Source organism: Sceloporus occidentalis, unplaced genomic scaffold (assembly GCF_023333645.1).
Source record: "Sceloporus occidentalis isolate IW3139 unplaced genomic scaffold, rSceOcc1.0.p SCAF_5, whole genome shotgun sequence".
Lineage (NCBI taxonomy): Eukaryota > Metazoa > Chordata > Lepidosauria > Squamata > Phrynosomatidae > Sceloporus > Sceloporus occidentalis.
In genome coordinates, this window is record NW_028316985.1 from 48,265,222 (window position 1) to 48,285,987 (window position 20,766).

Here is a 20,766-nt window from a genome sequence, read left to right on the forward strand (position 1 = left end):
ATCAATATAGCATTATAAAGTCTTGCATATATGGCTGCCAGATATCATTTTGCACATACTGTATCTTTTATACCTTTTCTAGCTTGTGCCAGAATTAATTTTAACATGGATAATTCTTTATCAGTCAAAATGTCAAAAAGCAGTCAAGAAACTTCAATGTCTTATTCCTTTTTTTTAACTACCTCAATACAGTCCAGTTTAACAAAAACTAAAAAAAAAAACCCTTCTAATTGTTTCTCTTCATAGGGCATCCCCTTTCAAAACTAGCAACCCTTTTAACAGATAACATATGTGTGCTTTCTTGCTATTGATGTTAAATTCCACCCTCACAATTCCCAACTTTCAAGAAGTAAGAGAAATATATCTTGAATTAAGATATAACTTTGGTAGGTTTTCAGAGACACTGGAGTATAAAAGTTCCACCTGAGTGCTGAGAGTGAGCAAGCAGAGAAGAGAGAGAGAGAGAGAGAGAATGAGAATGAGAATGAATATGAATATGAATGAATCTATCACTAGCATATTTGGATCATCTGGATTAAAGTTTTTGTGTCACTATTAACCCAAAGCAAAGTAGTTTAAGGAAACTGATCCACACATCAGAGATCTGCAGAGTTTTGGAAGATCAGAACAAAAAGATAAACATAAAATAAAACTCCTGTGCATACCTTCAAAGTAACCAGTTTTTGTAGTCTGTGCCTTCTTTGGTGGTTTCACAGGGGGATGTTTATTTTCATTGTTTTTGAACAACGCCAGGCGCACAGCTGGGTCTAGACGACAAGAACAAGTTAAAATCAAAAGGTCAGATCTTGCTCATTCATTCCCTAAAAGAAGCATTCGCCTTTTAGCCATTTATTAAAAGAAACAGAATATCTTCTGTAGGTTTTACATTAGGAAGGAAAAATATACTGTTTCCAACATGAAAGAGTTAAAAGGGTTTTTTTTTATTTAAAAAAAGCACTTTGATTTATGTGCTGTATTTCAAACAATTATTCCGTAGTTCAATTATTCTATGAACTAGTTAGCAGCATAAAGCAAAATGCCCATTACAATCTGTATATTTGATTTAACATTTGAGTCTTTTACTTGGCAACTGCATTTCTTATGGAGAAAAGAAGAGGCAGACTATAAATACTGTAACTGAACCAACAGATAAGGAATATAGAGGATGTTGAAAAAAGGTATATTTCAAAACTGAACATTGAAGGTATTAAAGCTTGCTTTTGCCCTAACATGCTGGAATTAAAGCTAATGAAGAATTCTAAGGGATTAAATCCTTTTAAAATAATATATGCTGTACAAAGCAGATTATTTGCTCAGTCAAGCAAAGCACAAAAACAAGCAGGGCATCGTTCTACATTGGGTTTTTTCCCCCTATATAAAAGGATGACAACCAATATCCCCTTGGAAAAAGAACACCTCCATTTCACGAAGTACCTGGGCTGTGAGACATACTGAATGTATGTCAGTGCTATAAGCTCCTTGTGCTATCTATAAAGAAAGGTGATCAGTGATACCAAACAAATCAGCATGAACTATATGTCTGAAAACGGGACATCCTCAAATGGCAGCACTGTACATATAGTTGACTTAGGGGCTTCACATATGGGTGAAAAGGCATGTGTTCCCCCTGGCCTGGCATCGTCCTGTCCAGACAATGCAGGCCAATACTGCTGGGCCAAGATCATGCAGACTGGACACAGATCTGGCCCAATCACAGCCCCAAATGCCCTTAATCTGGCCTTAAAAGACTGGCTGTTTGCAGCTGAGTTTCTCTGAAACTCTGCCTGTGACATCAGAAGGAGATATTTGGCCATGTGGATGTAGCCAAGCACCCTGTTTCCTCCCTTACGGGCTGCAGTTGGACCTCCAAAGAGGATGTGATGGCAGTGGCAGAAAAGGGGCAAGTGATGGTGATGGCAGTGACTCCATCGTGTGGCAGCAGGCATTTGAACACCTATCCGTTTTCTCACTGGCCAAGGGACTGACCTGGCTATAAACCACGGGTAGGATACCAGGGCGTTGGCTATGATATCCTGCCTATCTGTTTAGGCCCTTAGCTTACTGTTATACAGCAAATCACTGGTATGTCTTCATGTAAGCTTATTAAGGCCCCTTTGCACATAAAAAACCAGTGGCACAAAAAAGGTTTCCTCATGGCTCAGTCCCACATATTTGTAAGTAAATATACAGGCGGTGCCAACTGTACCAGGTCTTTCTTACTTCATTAGTCCTCCCTGCCAACAACCCTGTAATTTAGATTAATTGAAATCAGTATAAATACCATAAATAAATAAAATAAAGTAGATTGACCTATGATATATCTACATCTCTCTTGCTGTTGCTTAGTTCTTAGTTTCATACTGTCCCGATAAGTGTGTTAAAGGTAAAATCATTTTGCTCCTGCATAGCATTAGGGTTATAAAGCCCCAGCCTTAGTCAGTAGTTGAACTCATCCCATATCTCTTCCAACAGTGAAGGGAAGCTGGGAGAGAAAGGATCTATCAGCTTTTCATTGGCATTTGGGTGTCTCTGACTTTGTTACCTAAGCAGCAGCTGTAATACTAGCCACATGATGTTTTTAGCTGAAAAGGTTGGCAGAGGAAGGGTGGGAGTCTTTGCTGTTGGCATTTGCCTTCAATTAATAGGGGACTACCTATCAACTGCAGTTTTTTGAGATTACATACATGTTTTATTTTATTTTGTGCTGGAAATAGAAAGATAACCAACCATATTTTACATAGACTATAATATTGAACAAGTTATTTATGCTACTGAGATCTATAGAACAGTTTTTTTGGGGGGAGGGGTTAAGTGTTGAAGATTGCCAAGTAAAGTTCGTCAAATGCTCTGGGGCAGAGTGGACTATGAATCCTTAAAAAGAAATCACAGTAATGCTGTATCAATAACATTCATGAACATATTATTCAATAAAATAATGTCAATCATTAGTGAATAATTTGTCTGTCTATTCATTGCAGAAGTGTCTGATGTGCATTCTATACTTGTTAAGAAACATCAAAACTTGGTAACCCAAATAATCAGGAAAGGTTATAAAGTTTGGGCTTTTTCACTTTTTAAAAAGAGTTACGGGTAACATAACAGAGTTGTATAAAATTACCATGATGTGGAAAAAGCAATGGAAGATTCAGTATAGATCAAAAGAACACAGTTAAGCTTTGGAATTTGCCACTACAAGATGTGACGATGGCCAACAACTTAGATGGCTTTACAGTTATGGAGGATAATACCACCAATAGCTCAGTTGATGGGCTGATAGAATAGTCTGTGTGTGCTGGTCTTTCTGGGATGTTGACAGTGCTGCTCTACCAGCTGAGAGAATATAAGTGGGAAACAAAATGTCTGTGCTGTACTTTTGCCTTAGTTTCCACAAGATAGCAAATGTAGGAAAGAGTTTAGGATTGCTTTACTGTAGTCCTTGGGATTTAGAAATAAAAATCAAATCATGTCTACTAAAAATGAGAAAGTAAACTGAAGCATACATTTCCTATCTGCCAATTGTAGGTGTTTAAAACCAAAGAGACATGTTATGGACAGCTGTTTAATTAGAGTTTGGCATTCTTTATACTTGAAAATATTTTGACATTTTGCCAGTTCTCTTTGGCTGCAAAACGTTCTAGTATCATGCTCACACTTTTTTTATTATCTCCTATTAGGGCAAAGTACTTGGTGTGGACACAGCAGATGAATAAATCACAGCACAGATTTGGTATGGTTAAACTGTGGCCACAACTGCTTGAACAAACATTCATGACTGTAATGGATTAAAGCAGAACAGCCCTCTGAGCCATTACCTGACAGCACTGGTCTAGCAAGTACTCAGACACTGGTTGTCTACAGCACGTACATGTCTGCAGCACATATGGAAAGCTAACCTGAACCCTTCTTTTTGATGAAGGCAACAGGATTTGGGCACTTGCCAAAATCTAATTTCCTCTCATGCAAACTTTCAGACCCTGTCAAAAACCAACTTGATAAAACCATGCAGCCATACAAATAATCTGGGTCACCCTTTTCCCACTTTGAGATCAGGCTTACAGTCAGTTTACTTGTATGGTCTGAACAATATTCTACTGTACCATGAAGGAACGTCTGCTTTGAAATGAAGAAGTTTTCCATGACATACTATCCAAAGAAAAAGCTTATAGATGCCAAGCAAGCAATGAGAAATTATTCAAAAGTAATATGGTTGGATTCAGTCCAAATTCTAGCCTGATCTTTAAAATGGCTAGAACCTCCTAGTCTCTTCACACCCAACATTCTAGCTCTTTCTCAGCTTGTACCATGGATGGGTAACACCACTTCTGTTACCCTTGAGCCCACCCTCAAATAGAGGAACAACATTAATTTTATGCCTTCAAGTACCCAATAGCAGCCCAAGCCTGCCAAATGTGGCAGAATAGCCAATAGCAGCTCTCAGAGACTTGGGGATTCTATTGGCCATTTCTGGAGAGAAATATGGGTAGAGAAAAGAGGATGGGAATATAGCGATTCTTGAGAGAGAATCCGAGAGAGCTGGGTGTCAAAACCACCCTGTAGGCAGAAGCTTCTATGGTCAGTGGAAATTATGAATGGCTTCAGAAACCCTCACCATTCTGTTCTTAAGCATGTAAGCAGAGCTTGGGTAGATCACATCAAAGGTGATCTATCACCATGACCAAACATATGCTTCTAGAAAGCCACTAAGCAAGACGTGAGCATAACAGACATTTCCTGCTGTTGTTTCTCTTCTCTCTAATTGTGCTATCCTGAGAGTTGCCACTACACTTATAGTACACGTTGTCAAAAACATCAGCCAAGGTCTTAGTTGCCTGTGGCTCTGAACATTAGCAGATAATTATGAAAGGGAGGCACAGGGGAAGTCAATATGATGTTTGGTACAGAGCAACAGAGTGGTTCCATTTCTTCACCATTCCCATTACTTTAATTATGCTCCATCCATCGTGATCACGATTCCCACCCTTTTGGTATATGGACTATTTGTTATATGACAAGTTATACAAAAATACAGCAGTTACATTAAAATCAACATAACTATCATAAGTGGCAACATTAAAACTAATACAAAAATAGAAACCAGATTTTCGGCAACTTCCTCCAAACTCCTATGCAAAGTAAAATAGGCAGTTATTCACTATCTAAAAGGGAAGTCAGGTAAAGCCCTCTAGATGTGACTATCGACTAGGTCCTTTTTCTGTAACTGTGCACTGTACCACAGAGAAGAAAAATGTAACATACCGTATCTACTCGACTATAAGTCGACCTCATCTATAAGTCAAGGACAGATTTTGGGGCCCAAATTATGGATTTTGATATGACTCATGGATAAGTCAAAGGTAAAATTTAGGGGCATGCAACAAAGGACCTAAAGGATGAAGTAAAAGGAAAACAATGATTTACAAAAGAATATACAAAATTCAAGGCATAACAATTGGTGCTCACCCTAATGGCTGGCTGGATGAGAGAGTGGGGGGCGGTCAGTGCTTCCAGGACAGATTGTACTCTTGCCCCTTACCAGGGGATGGTTCCTTTTTTTCATAAGTGTTAAAGTACAGCACTTACATTGACCCGTGGATGTTGACTCTGTTTTTTGAGGTCAATTTTTTTGACTAAAAAAGACTTATACATGAGTATATAGAGTAGATTTCAAAGATGAATTGATTGAATAGATGTATTCATATTGTGGATTTTATTTTAGTCTCCTTTTTCTGAATGCTAAATTAGAGAAGGGACATATATACATCTTAAAAACAGAGAAATCTAAAAATAGCCTCCATAGCCAGAAAATAGCACTAATTCACACAAGAGACATTTAATATGCAGGATTATGTTTAACATAAGAAACTGCATACATTGTGTGTATACCACCAAAATTACTGTGACCTGTGTCTAGCTTTCTGTGTATGCATTCCTTAGAATATAGAATCATAGAATTGGAAGAGAAAGGGCCATCCAGTCCAACCCCCTGCCATGCAGGAAATCTAAATCAAAGCATCCCCGACAGATGGTCATCCAGCCTCTGTTTAAAGACCCCTAAGGAAGGAGACTCCACTACACTCCATGTTCCACGATCAAATAGCCCTTACTGTCAGGAAGTTCCTCCTAATGTTGAGGTGGAATCTCTTTTCCTGTAGCTTGCATCCATTGCTCTGAGTCCTAGTCTCTGGAGCAGGAGAAAACAAGCTTGCTCCCTCCTCAATATGACATCCCTTCAAGTATTTAAATAGGGCTATCATATCACCCCTTAACATTCTCTTCTTTAGGCTAAACATCCCCAGCTCCCTAAGTCATTCCTCATAGGACATGGTTTCCAGACCCTTCACCATTTTGGTCACCCTTCTTTGGACCCACTCCAGTTTCTCAACATCCTTTTTAAATTGTGGTGCCTGGAACTAGACACAGTATTCCAGGTGGGGCCTGACCAGAGCAGAATAGAGTGGCACTCTTACTTCTCTTGATCTAGACACTATACTTCTATTGATGCAGCTTAAAATCACATTGGCCTTGTTAGCTGCTGCATCACACTGTTGACTCATGTTCAATTTTTGGTCTATTTCGACTCCTAGATCCTTTTCACATGTAGTCTCGTTCAGCCAGGTGTCACCCATCCTATATTTCTTCATTTCATTTTTCTGCCCTAGGTGCAGTACCTTACATTTCTTCATGTTGAAATTCATTTTGTTAGCTTTGGCCCAGCTTTCTAATCTATTAAGGTCATTCTGAATTTTGATTCTGTCCTCAGGGGTATTAGCTACTCCTCCTAATTTGGTGTTATCTGCAAATTTGATAAGTATACCTCCAATTCTGTCATCCAAGACATTGATAAAGATGTTGAACAGCACTGGGCCCAGGACAGAACCCTGTGGGACCCCACTGGTCACTTCTCTCCAGGATGAAAAGGAGTAATTGTTGAGCATCCTTTGGGTTCGGCCGGTCAACCAATTACAAATCCATGTAACAGTTATGTTACATTCCTTGAGGACTAGCTACCAAGTAGGAAGTCCTGGGATATGAACATGTAAACTAGATCCATTTGTGCTCTTAACAGTTGATAGCAAACATACAGAATTTATGTCGTTTCCTATACACAAATGATAATCTGTGCTGGGAAATGCTTTTGTGTAATGTGGCTCAGCTACAGGGATCTAGTCCTGAGAAATTTATTGGTGCTAAAATCTAAGGAAAATTAATGGGGCTGGATTTCAGTACATACTATGTATAGGTCAACCTCACATATATGTTGAGGGCAGGTTTTGGGACCAAAATGATTGATTTTGATATGACCTATGGATAAATTGAGGACAAAACATAGGGGCATGTAACAAAGGATATAAAGAACAAAGCAAATTAAAACAATGCCAAAGAATTTACACATTCTGGCAGGCACAGCTGTTTATGCTCACTCTAAAGACTGGATGGATGAGGAGGATAGTATGGTAGATGACGGCTGTGCAACGTATGGGGGAAATGACCAGGCTTGAGCAGGACTAAGAAAATGCACACATGCCAAAAAGAATGTAAAGGCAAAGCAAAGAAAATGGCAATTACGTTATCAGTGATTATAGCGTTTAACCTCAGTGTGATAATTTTGCCTGCTTTTAACCCAGAAAAGCTAACAAATAAACACAAATATCTTACTTAAATTGTTCAAAGCCTGATTTCTCATTGCTGGGATAACATTATTGGAATCCTCTTCTCTGAACAGAGTGACAAAGGACAGTCTGAGTCCTTTCTGGCAGAACCTAAAAGAAGCACTTACTCCCTCTACTTTCTTAGAGATCCATTGAGGGGAAGTGCCAAAGAGCTGCTGCCACCATTTTCCTACCCAGGCAGTAAAAAAGGGCAGATGTGGCACTGTGAAGGAGAGAACAGACAGTGTTGGTGCTTCTTTTATGTTCTTCTGGAATGGACTAAGCTAGTAGTCCCCAAACTATTTTGGGCTACCACCCCTTTTCCTCTTTGGTGACAACCCGAGCATCCTTCCATATCTCTTGATATTATGCCTTTTTTTCTACTACAAATGCAAAACAACCAGTCTTGGTTGCTGCTCCCTTTGCCACCTGGTTACTCTGGGAGCAGCAACTGAGCAACTGGCTGTGGTCATGCTGGCCCTGTAACAAAGGCCAATGTGGGTAAGAGGCCCCTCTGCTGCTGTTCAGCCATCTGCTCAGTTGCTGCTCCCAAGGTGACCAAATGCAAAGGGAGACACTTCTTCTCAATGAGGAAAGACTCTCCATCCTTTGTTGGGATGGAGAGGGGTGCAGCCAGTACATAGGGGGTTTACAGAAGCCACATGCTCTGAACTTGAGACTGGCATGGATGAGGAAAGGGAGAGATTTTAGTTACAGGAGCCAGTCCAAGGTAAAGGACTTTCCCTAAGAATTGGCCCCAGATATTCCTCGCCCTCCTTCCCCAGAGCTGTACCTTCCCCACACAGCTTCATATCCCCCCCCATTGTTTCTTCAGCTATCTATTCTCAGCCTGTCTGATGAAAGAAAGCAGGAGCAACAGCGCAGCTCGAGCCTACCAGCCAAGTCCTGGCAAAGCTCACAAAGTTGAATCAGGGTCCCAAATTTGAAAGCTCCTTTTTGCCACTACTTCTTCCTCACTACTATGTACTCTTAACTTCTTGCTCCAGTCTGTCAGTCTGTCCCAAAATAACAATAACAATTGCTCATAACAACAGAAGCAATGCCCTGAAACCAGGCCTCATGAGAATTTCCCAGCCATCACTACTAGTGAAAGACATAACTAGGAGATTAAGCTTGCATGGGGAGGTGAAGAGTAGGAGACACCACAACACAAGTGATCAGCAAGGCTGTGATATTAAGAGACCCTGAAAAGATGTTTCATACAACCCTCATCTTCATCATGGCCCTTAAGGCTGCTGATTTCCCTTGTCTTTCTTGTGGACCAATCCTTTGACTGAAGACCCCCCCTGCCATCCCCTTTACCTGCTGCCATCCCCTTTCCTCTCAATGCCCCCTTGGATCTATCCATTGGCCTCTGGGAGGGTGAGACACACATTTTGGGAATCATTTGACTATGCTCTTGCCTTTCACCACTCTATACAGAGGAGGAGATGGTTCCTTTTTTTTGATAAGAGGTAAGGTACGGTACTTACATTGATCCATGGATAAGTTGACCCAATGTTTTTGGGTCAATTTTTAAACTAAATGTCTCAACTTATATACAAGTATATATGGTTGTTACCAATTCAAATCTATTTGATTTTAATGGGAAAAGCCTAAATGAACATATCAAAAAGTAATAAGTAACCTGTAGCATTCCAGATGTTGGACTATGGCTTCCATTGTCCTATACCAGTGGCCATGCTAGATAAGCCTGATGGGAGTTGGAGTCCCACAGTATCTTCAGGGCCAATGGGTTCCAATTCCCGGACTAAAAATAATGATGAGGATGAGAAAGTTTGATTTTTAAGCCAACCCCCCCACCCCCCCCCCCCCAAAAAAAACAAAACAAAACCCTATAATAATTCCAATAATTTATTTATGGGTGTGTTTAAGATGTACTATATTTTAGTCACTTTCAGTAGCCAGGAATTTGGGGAGCATGCATGTGTCTCCACCAGTATTGCAAAGTTTTTTTTAAATAAAAAAATCAGTAATGTATAAAATAGTACTCTTAAATGTTCAAAGCATTTTATCCCACATTGTCCCAGTAATCTATCCAAACACCCCCTCATGACCAATATTGTTATTATCATAAGATGGTTGAGATTCCCAGTTTCTTGAAATTAGGGCTGAATTGAAATTTGAACCAGTGACTTGCAGCTCACAGCAGACATTCTTAACTATAAGAATTCTCTGATTATATACTGATTGTATTCTCATCCCGTTATGAAATTAGCACAGAAGAGAAATGTGAAAACACAGAAGAAAAGGTAGACCCAATCTTTTTAAAATTAGAGCATCCAGAAGTCCTTTACAGAAACAAAAACAGAATAGCTGACTTTGATATATTTTAAGAAATAATTGTCTAGTATTGGATTAATCACTAGTAACATAAAACAGTCCACATATGGATAAAAGATGATAAACTCCAATGAGTCCCATTAATTGCAAATGATATATGGGCCACCAACTTGTACACATGTGAAAGATTCAGCTGGATGCCAGATATATCCTCCTCTCAAAACAGTGTGATAGAACAGGGTGGGAGGCCATGAGAATCACTGAACTTGTATGCACTACTTTGGGGTACCCTCTATTTTCTTTTTGTTTGTCACATTGACAAGATTTTAAATTGCATTTTTAAAAGGCACACATGATTTAGCAACAAAAAATATGTGATGCATTTTAAATCTCACATCACTCCTCCCACAAAACCTTAACCCAATTAAACCTCTCCTCTTGAACTAATTACTGTATATAGAAGACATAATGCATTAATAGTAAAGTACAAAAAGGGTCAAAAAGTGCACTATTGTCCTTCCAGTACTTAAGTTTCAAATAATATGCAAAATATCAAACTGGTGGCAGGTTGAATCCAGACTTAATTAATCTTAGAGTACACACATTAAAATCAGGGGCAGTTGATTCCAAGGTATATGTGATAAGCATGAATACATCTGGCTCTAACTCATTGTAAATACCTGAGATTAGAAGTTTATGTTATGGGCACATTAACCTTTTCCAATTTAAAAATGGTAACAACCAGAAATAATGCTCTTATATATCTTCATTTTACACTAAAACTATAATGCCTAGATTAGAACAAATAGTCAATATATTTCTTCAGATTCCTTCATATAAATTAGGCTGCATCTGCACTGCAGAAATAATCTGGTTTCACCCCACTTTAAGCTGCCATGGCTATGGAATTCTGGGAATTGTAGTTTGGTGGGACACTAGAGCTTTGCTTTGCTCTGGTGCCACAGCCAAGTACAATTCCCAGAATTCCATAGCATGGTGCCATGGCAATTAAAGTGGGGTCAAACCAGATTATTTCTGGCTGCAGCCTCCTTCTACATTATTAGTGAAACACCCTTTCCTAAATCTATAGAAAACATATGGCTTGTACATATGAAGGTCTTAGGCATCTTTTTGGTTGAAAGGCAGTGCATAAATAAGGGAACATGATTCTCTGGCACAGAACTATTCTATTCATCTCTTCTAGTAACACCGGTCTGCAGAAATATCAGATTTGTAATATATTTTAAATATCTAAGCATATGTAGTGATAAACCTTGATGACTTCTCCATGGCCATGAAACAACAAAACATCAATATTTATTTTATTTATCTTACATGGCATTTCTTAAATCAGGACAGCATATACATACCATTAACAAAATAGCTGTTTCTATGACAAAGATATATTCTGAGCAGATTTTGTTTTCCAGCAAGCAATTTTTGCTAGCATGCCAACATATTAAACACTACACTTCCTAAGAGGTATTCTAAGAAAAGCCTATGACTGGACTAAAAGGATATTTTATTTGCACTGTCTGCACTTTGGAAAGCCTGCCTTTATAAAAATAATTAATTATTAAATAAATAAATACATTTTAAAAATTAAGAAAAATGTTTTAGGAAAATACATTTGCTTTGCATTGAAATTATGCAATCAAAAAGTTAATCCAACAGTACACAGCCACTGGCCACCTAATTAAAATAGTAACAACTGACTGCAGTGATGTATGTGGGGCTCCCTGTGTCACTGTATATAGAGATCTCTCAGAGCAACTTTGTGGACTGTGGAAGCTTTGTGATTTTTCCTTTTTTAGCTCTGTCTACATTTCTAATAGCAGCATAATCACAGATCCCATAATTTCATTTATTTATTTCACATATAGCCCACTTTTTTTCAGGACTGACTGAGAACAATTTAAAAGGCACAAAGAGGGAGGAGAAAAGAATTGCAGACCTCAAATTAAAAGAATTAAAATCCCCTTCCTCAACAACCTGTAAGTTGTCAAAATGTGCCTGCTGGTGAAAGAAGGACAACATGGAGCCCTGGTGGCGCAGTGGTTAAATGCCTGTACTCCAGCCATTCACTCAAAACCACAAGGTTGTGAGTTCAAGACCAGCAAAAGGGCCCAAGCTCGACTCAGGCTTGCATCCTTCCGAGGTCGCTAAAATGAGTACCCAGACTGTTGGGGGCAAATTAGCTTATTTGCTAATTAGCTTACTTGCTGTTCACCGCTATGATCTTTGGAATAGCGGTATATAAATAAAACAAATTATTATTAAATTAACATGTAGCCAGAATGATTAATATTGATCAACTAATGATGTGTCAATTATTTTATGAGGACTAAAGGAGAGGAGGCTTTATTTTTTTGGAGAAAAAAAAACAAGTGTCAAGATACTGTGTCAGTTTTTGAGATCTAATTTATAGCACATAATTTAACAGTACTATTTGCTCACCAATTTTTTTAGTATTAGTTTTCTTTGCTTTCATTTTATGAGCTCTTCTCAGCATTAGCTGTGCAGTAGAAATATCTTTAAAACCCCTAAAAAAAGAAGAGGTCTAAGTTAGTGAGTATGTGTTAAAAAGCAACTTATGCCCACAGAACCTTTTTGTACACCTAAAGTCTTTTATTCACATATGTAAAAGCTGTTGATTTCTCTTGCAGTTATACCATTATGTCACACTGGAAATTGCTCTGGTGGGTGTTTTGTTTTTGGAGGTGACTTAGTTTCCTTGCAAACGAAAGGACAAGTGAAAAGACGAGGCTTGAAAACCTCAGATGCCCATGAAGAACCCACGTGTAACTATTTGGAATGTATATACATGTTTGGCTACAACACTATAGATGAAGTACTGTATATATAGTGAACCCTTCCCATCTGTGGGGTTTTCAGTTCCATGTTCACCACAAATGAAAAAAGCCATAGATGGTCATGCCTGATATTATTCAATGGTGGCAACATGGATGTGACAGCTTGTCCGCATTCACAAACTGCCCTTGAATAATATGGGAAATGTTGATCTGTAGGTGGACAAATCTGCAGATCATCAGCTCACTGATGCTGAGGGTTCACTCTATGCAGATGCTATGTCATAGGCCACAATCCTTGATAATGTTCAATTGATATTTTCAAACTGAAATTAAGAAAGGTGTACTGTATTTCAAAAATATGCATACAGATCAATGAATCTCGAATGACTTATTACTACTGTAGCAACTGTCCTTTTGCCTTCACTATGAAGTTATGTTTAGTTATGTTGTTGCAGTCTCAGAAAACATACCATAATGCTTTCTCTAACACACTGCAAGGATATCACACAGTATTACAGGGAACAGCACAAACATAGGCTAAGATGTCAACAATCAATACTATTATGTAAACTTTCAACTCTGGACAAATAAAATCATCATTAAAAATGTAACCATGAAAAGCCAAACATACCATTCTTCTGAAATTTTTTCTTCTTTTTCTGTTCTTAACGATGACTTTTCAGGTGGTTTCATGTCGCAGAGCTGTGACAGTATTCTCTTCTCTGACCTGAGGAGAACACAGAAAAGAAGTTGAAAGCTAGCCTAGTAACAGAAGTATCTGCAGCCCATGACTTCTAAATCTCAGAAATAAAATCTATTTTAATGCTCCAGGAAGACTTTATCTTGGAGAATAATAAAAGTCAGACATATACATGAAATGTTTACACTTCAATTACTCAAAGCACATTTCAGGATTTTTCTACAAATGAATATAAAACTGTAAGAATCCCTTCTTCTCTTATCTGTCTTAGATATCTGCATTTTAAGGCCTACTTAATTTTTTTTAAAAAAACATTAGAGCTTGAGTATTTAGTACTTTTATGGGCTTTTAAAAAATAATGAGTAAACATTGGCTCATTGAAGAGCTACCATTCTGCTTTTGATTTGTACCACTTTAGTTACGATCACATGCACTTAAAACTTAATGAATCACATGAATTAAAAATAGCAAAGCAACAAGAAGTTCTAATTACTCTTCCTATGCGTTTTCTGGTTCTTGTCAGTGTGCAGTTAGTGTCAGACAGAAACATTCAAAGCAGTTCATTTGACTTACCTGTTACTAATCTGGTTGTTTTCCAACAAGAATGATTCTGGTCTTTCCCTAACCTGCCAGGTTTTATGTGAAGGCCACTCTAAATGATGTGACTTGTCTTCACATCTTGCAGTTTCATTATACTTGTAAACAGAGGAAGAAAAATGTTTAATCAAATAGTTCTCTTCTGCTAGAACATGAGCACAAGTAAAAGCCAACTTGCAAGTTACTTTCATTTATTTGAAATATGTATAAACTATTTATCTTAGGTTCAGGGCAGTCTATGGGTGACTTAATAAATACTTTAACAGAATTTTTAAAAACCCACAGCAAAATGCAATAGAAAATATTTAACCACCTTTCACAATTTGACCAGCACAATTCATAAAATGCTCACTCAGTCAAAACAGGAATCCCAATCCAGTTTCAGGGGCAACCAAAGAACTGAAACAATGCAGCTCTGGAGAAAGCCTTGCCACAATCACTGTAAAGCAGGGGCCTTCAGATGTTGTTGGACCGCAACTCCCCAAATTTCTCACCACTGGCTATGTTGGCTTTGACAGATGGAAGTGGCAGTCCAACATCTAGTAGGCCTGAATTTCTAGCAACCAAACTTTCTCCTGCACTGATGGGATACAAAACTGGAACAGATTTGAGGAATATAACCAGTAAAGTGATTAATTCAGGGAAGCTTGGTCTTAATGAGACTGGAATCTCAAGTATGACAGGCTTTAAAGATTAAACCAAAATCTTTTATTGGACCTGGAAAAACATTGGTGGCTATCACGGATGATATATCATATATGGAGGCAGTTAATTGCATTTTTTTCACTAGTTAAAAATTCCAGATTGTGTTCAAGGCAATCCCATGTTACAAGCTATTGCCATGGCAAACTTCCTTCATGACAAGCTACTTTCTTCCTCCTCTCACAACAATTTGTGTAGTTTGATATGTAGACCTTGGCAATCACAAAGCAAGCTTTTTTTGGTTAAGGGATGATTCTTTCAAGAATACCTAGCACTGGTGAAGAACTTCTGCAGTTGAGCTGGTAGAACTATGTGACAAGCAACACTTGAAATTTATGGTGGGAGACAGTGGAAGACAGCAAACAAAAGCAATATGCAATTAGAGAAATCTGATGACACAAGACAGCTGTAAGTACACACTGGAAAGAACCCTGTGAGGTTAAAGATTGTTTCAGGTAACATGTTTTGAAGAGGGAAAAAAACTGCCCTGTGTTATATTATAAGAAGCCTACATAGAAACGTCAAAGAAACATGAAGCTATCTGTGCAGTTTTCCCCACAGACATATTCCATTTTACTGGATCGCAGCAAGAATCATTTTACAATAATCTGGAATGCACTTAACCAACTCCATGTACGTAAAATGTGAACAGGTGATGATCTGGAGCAGTACAAAATTCAAAGTAAAGCTACAGTTGCAAAATCACAGGCTGGGCACCCCAATCTTAACACATATACTTGAAATCGATGAATTCATGTTGAAGGAAAACTGCTTAAGATAAGAGTGTAAGGCTTGCATTTAATTACTCCCATGAGAGAGAGAAAAAAAATAACGTACATTAAGCACTACAGTCCTCAGTTTATGACCATTCCCTATTTTACTGCTAGCACAAATATTGTTAAGGAACACATTACGTAACATAAAGAAAGCCAAAACTTCAAAGTTTATCAAATAGCTAACAGACAGTACAGTTCAATGATCTTTAGTTGTTCTGAAAATTCTCAGCTGTTGCCATATAATGCAGGCTTCAATATTTTTAATGCACTGTGTCAACTAGCAATTTTTAATCCACTGCCAAATGTGCAGCTGAGGTACATCTTTTTTCTTTTTTCGCTACTGTGAAGTAAAGTGTTGAAAGAAAGCCAAAATAAGGGGGTGGGGTGGGGTTGAATGAAGTTAATGAAACAAAAGCTACATGAAAAATTACATCTGGGGATGAAGAGGAAGTCCGAGGCTTCTAAAAGTAATTATGTTTTTTCAGTCAATAAATTGCTATATTAATCACACCAAGTATAGCAAGATCCTTAAAGAATGAACAAAGGCCAAAGATGAAGAAAGTTTCTTTGACATGTTACCTTTGGCAAGGGCAAATGGTTTGAGGATAGTGGTGTTTGTGAAAGGAAGTGGGTGGAATCCAAAGCTGGCCATTCTTTCTCTATGACAGCCTGAAATAAAAAAAGAAGAAGAAAGAAATGAAGTCAATAGTGCAGGAATAATATCAATTTCATTTTGCTAACTTTTGTAAGGTATGACATTTACATGCTGTTTTCAGCATTTCAGGACCACATGTTAAAAATGTGACTTGCAGCAATGACACTTTCAAGGAAAATATAAAGAAAACTTTGAAGTAATTGATATACTTTAATTCCCTCTAATTTACAGTAACTCCAGTAGGAGGAATCTGGATTCTAAATTACTTTTAACTGCTCTTTAGTCACTGAGATAAAGCAAGGACTGAATCCAGAGATTCAACAACTGATGAGCATGTGTAATTTCACTCTGGATTATATATTTATTTAGTGGTTTATCAAAATGTAGAACAACAGAGCTAGGAGCCAAATTCAAAGCATAGTTGTAAAGGGCTGTGATTTCACAAGCATCAGTACTACTGTAAAATAGAGAGAATCCTTTTCTTACATAGTAACAAAAGCAAAAGGTCCATCTGATTGTGTTAAACTGCATAGAGAGGAGGCTTATCATTAAATGACTGAGAGAATGTCCCAGGATGACTTTGCTCCAACTTCCTTTTCCTTGGATGTTGCTTCATTCATATCTCTTCATCAATCTTTTGTTGTTTCATAGTCCTATTTCTGAGCATGCTGCTGTCTTCACACCACTTTTTTTTTTTTTTGGGGGGGGGTACTAACAGATCCAGCCCATCTCCCTTTCCTTTATATTTCCCTCCCTCCCTCCTTGAGCTCTCTATTTTCTCCTTTCTCCGCTGTCTAGCCTCTATCCACTGTTTCTTCTACCCATTCATCACATGGCCTCTGTATTTTCCCTTTTTCTTTTTCACATGAAGTCCATCCTGTTGCCCACTATAAAGGTAAATTATCAGAAAGGATGGGTGAATGTTAGCCTCAGCTTTTCAGCAATTCAAAATCACCCTGTTCAGATCTAGAGATCATTTTATATTGTGTGATCACATTTCTCCTTTTGAAATTAGGTTTTCCTTCTCCTTCAGTCTTGACCCCATGCCCTTAAGATCTCCTCGGGAAGGCCTCCACCTTGCCAATGAAGATGGGTTGTTGGGAGGGGGGAAGATGTGGGTCTACAGTAAGATTAGAAAGGTAACATTGGCTGACAAACCCAGCTAGATACAATTCCTATTTCCCTTTCTGTCAATTATTCTGTATTAGTTTCTGAAACTCAATCTATAGGGTTGTCTACAAAAGTGGAAATAAAGACCCATTACAGCAGCTTTCATATTTCACATTTGTTCCCCTTCTTCCACCTTCTCTTTTGTCTCCTCTTGTTTGTACTGTCAAGATATTTCCTTTCCTCGCAAGTCTCTTTTACTTATCAGATAAACCAACTCCACCAACTGTTCGACATCACCTTGGACCAAATTGGGAAAGGAAGGCAATGGGAGGCTAAGGTACTACATAATCATGCTGAAGACATAGCTGAATTGAGTCGTGTCATCCAAGCAATACCTCCTGTTTCTTTTTCTGAAAGTCCTTTTAGAACCTAGGTGAGAGAATCCCAGTGCTATTAGTCAAACAACTTTGTGGAGTATTCCCCCATCTTTTTCTTCTAAACTGATGCTTTTGTAAGGGGAAAAAAGTCATCAGTACAACAAAGGAGAGTTATATGTGCAACATACTGCTTTCTTTATCCCACTATACAATTAAATGAATGAGAGATCGAAGTCCCTTTCCAGAAAGAACAAACAGAAATGGCATGTAAGAAGAAATATGTTTTTGTCTTCAGTTTGACTATCCTGTGCCTTAGTTGTTAGGGATTTGATTTCATCATAGAATCATAGAATAATAGAGTTGGAAGAGACTGTAAGGGCCATCCAGTCCAACCCTCTGCTATGCAGGAAATCTAAATCAAAGCGTCCACGACAGATGACCATCCAGCTTCTGTTTAAAAATCTCTAAGGAAGGAGACTCCACTACACGCAGAGGGAGTTTGTTCCACTGTCAAATAGCCCTTACTGTCAGGAAGTTCCTCCTAATGTTGAGGTGGAATCTCTTTTCCTGCAGCTTGCATCCATTGCTTGGGGTCCTAGTCTCTGGAGCAGGAGAAAACAAACTTGTTCCCTCCTCAATATGACATCCCTTCAAGTATTTAAACAAGGCTATCATATCTAGGAGTCCAAGTAGACCACAAGTTGAACATGAGTGAACAGTGTGATGTGGCAGCTAAAAAGGCCAATGCAATTTTAGGCTGCATCAATAAAAGTATAGTGTCTAGATCAAGAGAAGTAATAGTGCCACTGTATTCTGCTTTGGTCAGGCCCCACCTGGAATATTGTGTCCAGTTCTGGGCGCCACAATTCAGAAAGGACATTGAGAAACTGGAGCGTGTCCAAAGGAGGGCGACAAAAATGGTGAAAGGTCTGGAAACTATGCCCTATGAGGAACGACTTAGGGAGCTGGGGATGTTTAGCCTGGAGAAAAGAAGGCTAAGAGGTGATATGATAGCCCTGTTTAAATATTTGAAAGGATGTCATGTTGAAGAGGGAGCAATCTTGTTTTCTGCTGCTCCAGAGAACAGGACCTGGAACAATGGATGCAAGCTACAGGAAAAGAGATTCCACCTCAATATTAGGAGGAACTTCCTGACAGTGAGGGCTGTTGGACAGTGTAATGCACTCCCTCGGAGGGTGATAGAGTCTCCTTCCTTGGAGGTCTTTAAACAGAGGCTGGATGGCCATCTGTCAGGGATGCTTTGATTTGGATTTCCTGCATGGCAGGGGGTTGGACTGGATGGCCCTAGTTGTCTCTTCCAACTCTACGATTCTATGATTCTATGATATCACCTCTTAACCTACTCTTCTCCAGGCTAAACATACCCAGCTCCCTAAGTCGTTCCTCATAGGACATGGTTTCCAGACCCTTCACCATTTTGGTCACCCTCCTATGGACATGCTCCAGTTTCTCAATGTCCTTTTTTAATTGTGGTGCCCAGAACTGGACACAATATTCCAGGTGGGGCCTGACCAGAGCAGAATAGAGTGGCACTATTACTTTCCTTGATCTAGACACTATACTCTTATTGATGCAGCCTAAAATTGCATTGGCCTTTTTAGCTGCTGCATCGCACTGTTGACTCATGTTCAATTTGTGGTCTACTTGGACTCCCAGATCCCTTTCACATGTAGTCTTGTTCAGCCAGGTGTCCCCCATCTTATATCTGTTCATTTTATTTTTCCGCCCTAAATGCAGTACCTTACATTTCTCCGTGTTGAATTTCATTTTGTTAGCTTTGGCCTAGCTTTCTAGTCTATTCAGGTAATTTTAAATAAAAATTGACACTTTTTGTTTTTGCTGTCAGACTACTATGATTACTCCTTTCGAAATCTAAATCTAAAAACACATGAAAGAAAAAAGAGGAAAAGAGAAGGAAAAGAAACAGTATAGAAGGTTTGGAGCAGCTTTGTTCCTTAAATATTTCACAGAACATCTATTATTTTTTCATCCTACTTTTACCAGAGGGTTTTCTCAAGTACATGCATAAGAAATATCACACTGCTGACCTATTTTCTCTCTCTTTTTTGTAGTCACACATATGGAATGTGTAGATTTAGAATGAGATGGCATCTAAAATGCCATATCAGGGTTACTTTCACCATTAAACCTAAGTTATTTTTTTAAAAAGAGGTCTCCTTCACTTTTTGTACTTGCTGCAGGAATGGCCAGTGCACCCACATAACATGTGTATGCTCCATAAATTGTAGTGCTCTAAGCTAGCCCCTGTTTTAGTAAAATGTTGGTGTTTCATTTTAACTCCTTTTTTTACCCATATTTAAAATTCCTCAATGTGGCTACAACATCTTTCTCCCATTTGTGTAATATTGCTAGGTTGTATTTATTTCTTTGAGATGGTAATTCTAGCTTTTGGTTACCATAAGTAAGGACTATGGAAATTCTATATTGTTTGCATTAAGAACAATTTGTGTTGGTGATTTTCATTATTTACCCTTTAATGAAAAGTAGGACAAGGTTGTATTTCACCTGTTTTGAAAGAGATTTGTTTTGAAAGGGTGGATGCAGCTCAAACATTAAAGTGTTATTTAAAACTTCTTTTTACTTTAATAAAGGTTACAACATTTTGGGACAGTGCCCTTATCCACTCTAATTACTCTGAACTTTCATTTTTGGAAGTAGAATTTATTATTTAGCTTTCTTCTCAGATATTTGCAATTATGAACTATCACAATGGTTGCTTATGGAAAGTACACCACTGATTTTTACACTATGCTGTTGCCTATATTTTTCCATTAGCAAACATTTTCAGCAATTTGTCCACCTCAAAGAAAGTCTCCCTGGGTTAATCACATACATACAGAGATACTTATACACTGGCATCCTCTTAACATGGATGACTTTTCCATTTGGTACATCTGAAAACTAAGTCTGAGAGTTTCCAAAAGTCAAGCACAGGCAGTACAAGTGCCAGGTTCAGTGCTCTGTCTAGCAAGCAGAAACTCACAGATTCTAAACCGGAAAGAAAATATTGTTCATATTACAGTATCTTGGCTAAAGATACT

General features: G+C 38.4%; 1 protein-coding gene across 2 annotated transcripts in view; it reads right to left on the minus strand.

Annotated features, from left to right (window-relative positions):
* Positions 1-20,766, minus strand: part of LRRIQ1 (leucine rich repeats and IQ motif containing 1) — a 132,553-nt gene that overhangs the window by 39,705 nt on the left and 72,082 nt on the right. For both annotated transcript variants that reach the window (XM_089524009.1, XM_089524010.1), the window contains 5 exons: positions 16,121-16,210; positions 14,040-14,161; positions 13,398-13,493; positions 12,411-12,496; positions 666-767 (listed from right to left, as the gene is read on the minus strand). In XM_089524009.1, the coding sequence (XP_089380135.1) occupies positions 666-767; positions 12,411-12,496; positions 13,398-13,493; positions 14,040-14,161; positions 16,121-16,210 (496 nt within the window). The remainder of the gene's footprint in view (positions 1-665; positions 768-12,410; positions 12,497-13,397; positions 13,494-14,039; positions 14,162-16,120; positions 16,211-20,766) is intronic.